Raw genomic sequence first — 2,251 nt, forward strand, 5'->3', positions numbered from 1 at the left:
GTTGAACCCTAAATGGGGCCTTCATTCCTCTCCCTGTTGTGTTGTCAGTCTGTGCTTTTAGCGGGGACATTCCAACCTAGGCCACCAAGTGTGCTTGGGAGGATAAATGGTAGCAATTCAGGACCTTGTCTCCTGGACAATGTACATACCTTTCCCATCTTAGGAAGTTAGAAGAGACCATTCATGATCTGAATGAAACCAGGAATGAGCTGTCATCTGCCAAACATAATCTGAAGGCGACTAAAGAAGAAATGGAGAAGTATCGGTAAGTCCAGACACTACCTACTACTGGCTCCTGAAATCCCTGTTCCCTTTGGATTCCTCATCTTGGTACATTATTAGGACTCAGGTAATATACACAAAAATTCAGAGGATATATCCAGAGAGAATTAACAGCCACAGAAAGATAAGGAACAAAACAATTACATTACTAAACATGTCCTGATCCCCAGCGCTGGCGTGACTCTGTGGAAACTGACTCCACACCAGTGTCCTTGGTGTCACTTGTCCTAATCTTGAGGAGAGCAGTTTGTCCTAGGATGAATCTTACCTATAAACGTTGTAGTGCCATCTGATGGTGGTGGTCTTTGCAACCCTGGGAACCATGGCGAGGATAGAAGTTCAAGGAGAATAGAGCTTCATGACCAAAGACACTTGTCATGTGATAACTGAGGGAAGGATTGAAAATGGGTAAGGAAATTATTCAATCCTGAACCTGCAGGTGAAGGAAAACGATTAAGGAAGGCTGCAACAATAGCTTTGATCCTACTGTCCAGTTATAATGAGGTGAAAGTGGTTCTTGTGTCGGGATCTGATGCATGAGGGGACTGATAGAGGAGGTTGGTCACTTGGGCAATGATGGAAAATCACACCCCATGTTGGGTTGTGTCTGATGAAAACACTTGTCCCTCAGACAACAAGTGGAAGACATGCAACATCAGCTTTCAGAGGCGGAGTTCACCTTCCAAAGCCAGGTAACCTGAGTTGTGCCCAACACACTGACCCCTTGACGCCCCCTGCAGGTGACGGTAGTGGCCCTTAGAGCCCTGAACATGGGCTTTTGGTGTGTTGGCTTTTTTCAGATGGCAGTGCAGGAGAGGAATGCTGTGGCTAACTGGGTGAGTGTTTTCCTTTTCCTCGTCTTCTCTTGGGGCACAGTCTGGCAGAACCGATGATGGGTGTGCTTTTCTCCCACAGATGAGGGCTCAGGATTGGGAGAGGAGGAGAGTGCAGCAGAGCAGGGAGAACGCCTACCTGAAACACAGGTGTGAGAGTTTGACGTGTGTTTTTACGGTTTGGAGGGGTGACGGCTCTGCTGTTTAGCGCCTAGGAGAGGACGTGGTGTTTTAATTCTTAAGAAATGTCCGTTCTTTTTCTGCGTTCAAGACTGCGCATGATGGAAGGGGAGATGCTGCCTGTGGGACCCACGCGGTGCAGACCGATTCCGGGAAGGCCTGAGTTCCAGAAGCCTCTGTGGCAAGGTAGGAAGCACGATGTGAAATGCAGCAGCCTGATTTCTGCCGTGAAACCACACGGTGCCTTTCCCATTCCTGGACACTTGCCCCTGTGACAGGTGGAGCTCACGCCCCTCCACACCTTCCCCCCGGCCACCCCCTTCTGAAGAGCTGCGCCTGAGAAGGTGGGAGCCGAGCTCCCTTCCCACCTGGACTCAGGAGTCAAGCCTTGGGGGAAAAAAGACTATTTGTGAAAAAGGACATTTATTTGCTTGTTATGGAGGTTCCTATATTTTTGTTTTATTGGTAATCTATAGGACCATATTCATCAATGAAATGTATTTTATTCCTCTCATGCTGTCGGTGTCATGCCATAGCTTTATTGCTCCATCTGCCTATGCTTTCATTGTTTGTGACTCTACAACCTTCAGAGTCTGTTTCTTCTCTGAAATGCTTACTTGTTGGTCAGTCACGCGTGCTAGGTCTCATCCGCAGGCTGGACAAACGAACCATCCCTTGTGTCCGGGGAAGAGAACGTGGGCTGTTCACGGTGGGGGTTTGTGGATGTCACCCACCCAAGGCTCTTCTCACTTAGATGTTTAATCTATGAAGAAAAAGTGACTTGCCTGATGTGTGTTGAGCACCCCAACTTTAGTGTTGATTTCCAGACAGTTGTACCCCGACCTGTCCACACAGGATGCATTACTTATGGAAACACTGGAACCGGGGTCCTGGAGTGTCTCCCGCAAGAGTCAGGGGACTGGTGTCTCTCCTAGCAAAGGAGTCACTTGAGTCAC

The 2,251-nt window shown here is 48.5% G+C and overlaps 1 protein-coding gene across 1 annotated transcript; it reads left to right on the forward strand.

The window, feature by feature from the left end:
• The first annotated feature begins 6 nt into the window (after positions 1 to 6).
• Positions 7 to 1,634, forward strand: LOC132009208 (transport and Golgi organization protein 1 homolog). The gene is made up of 5 exons (XM_059387530.1): positions 7 to 265; positions 914 to 974; positions 1,083 to 1,118; positions 1,198 to 1,265; positions 1,387 to 1,634. Exons 1-5 carry the CDS (start codon positions 252 to 254, stop codon positions 1,568 to 1,570), a joined length of 363 nt encoding a protein of 120 aa, XP_059243513.1. The 5' UTR covers positions 7 to 251; the 3' UTR covers positions 1,571 to 1,634.
• The last annotated feature ends 617 nt before the right edge of the window (positions 1,635 to 2,251 follow it).

Source organism: Mustela nigripes, unplaced genomic scaffold (assembly GCF_022355385.1).
Source record: "Mustela nigripes isolate SB6536 unplaced genomic scaffold, MUSNIG.SB6536 HiC_scaffold_7333, whole genome shotgun sequence".
Taxonomy (NCBI): Eukaryota; Metazoa; Chordata; class Mammalia; order Carnivora; family Mustelidae; genus Mustela; species Mustela nigripes.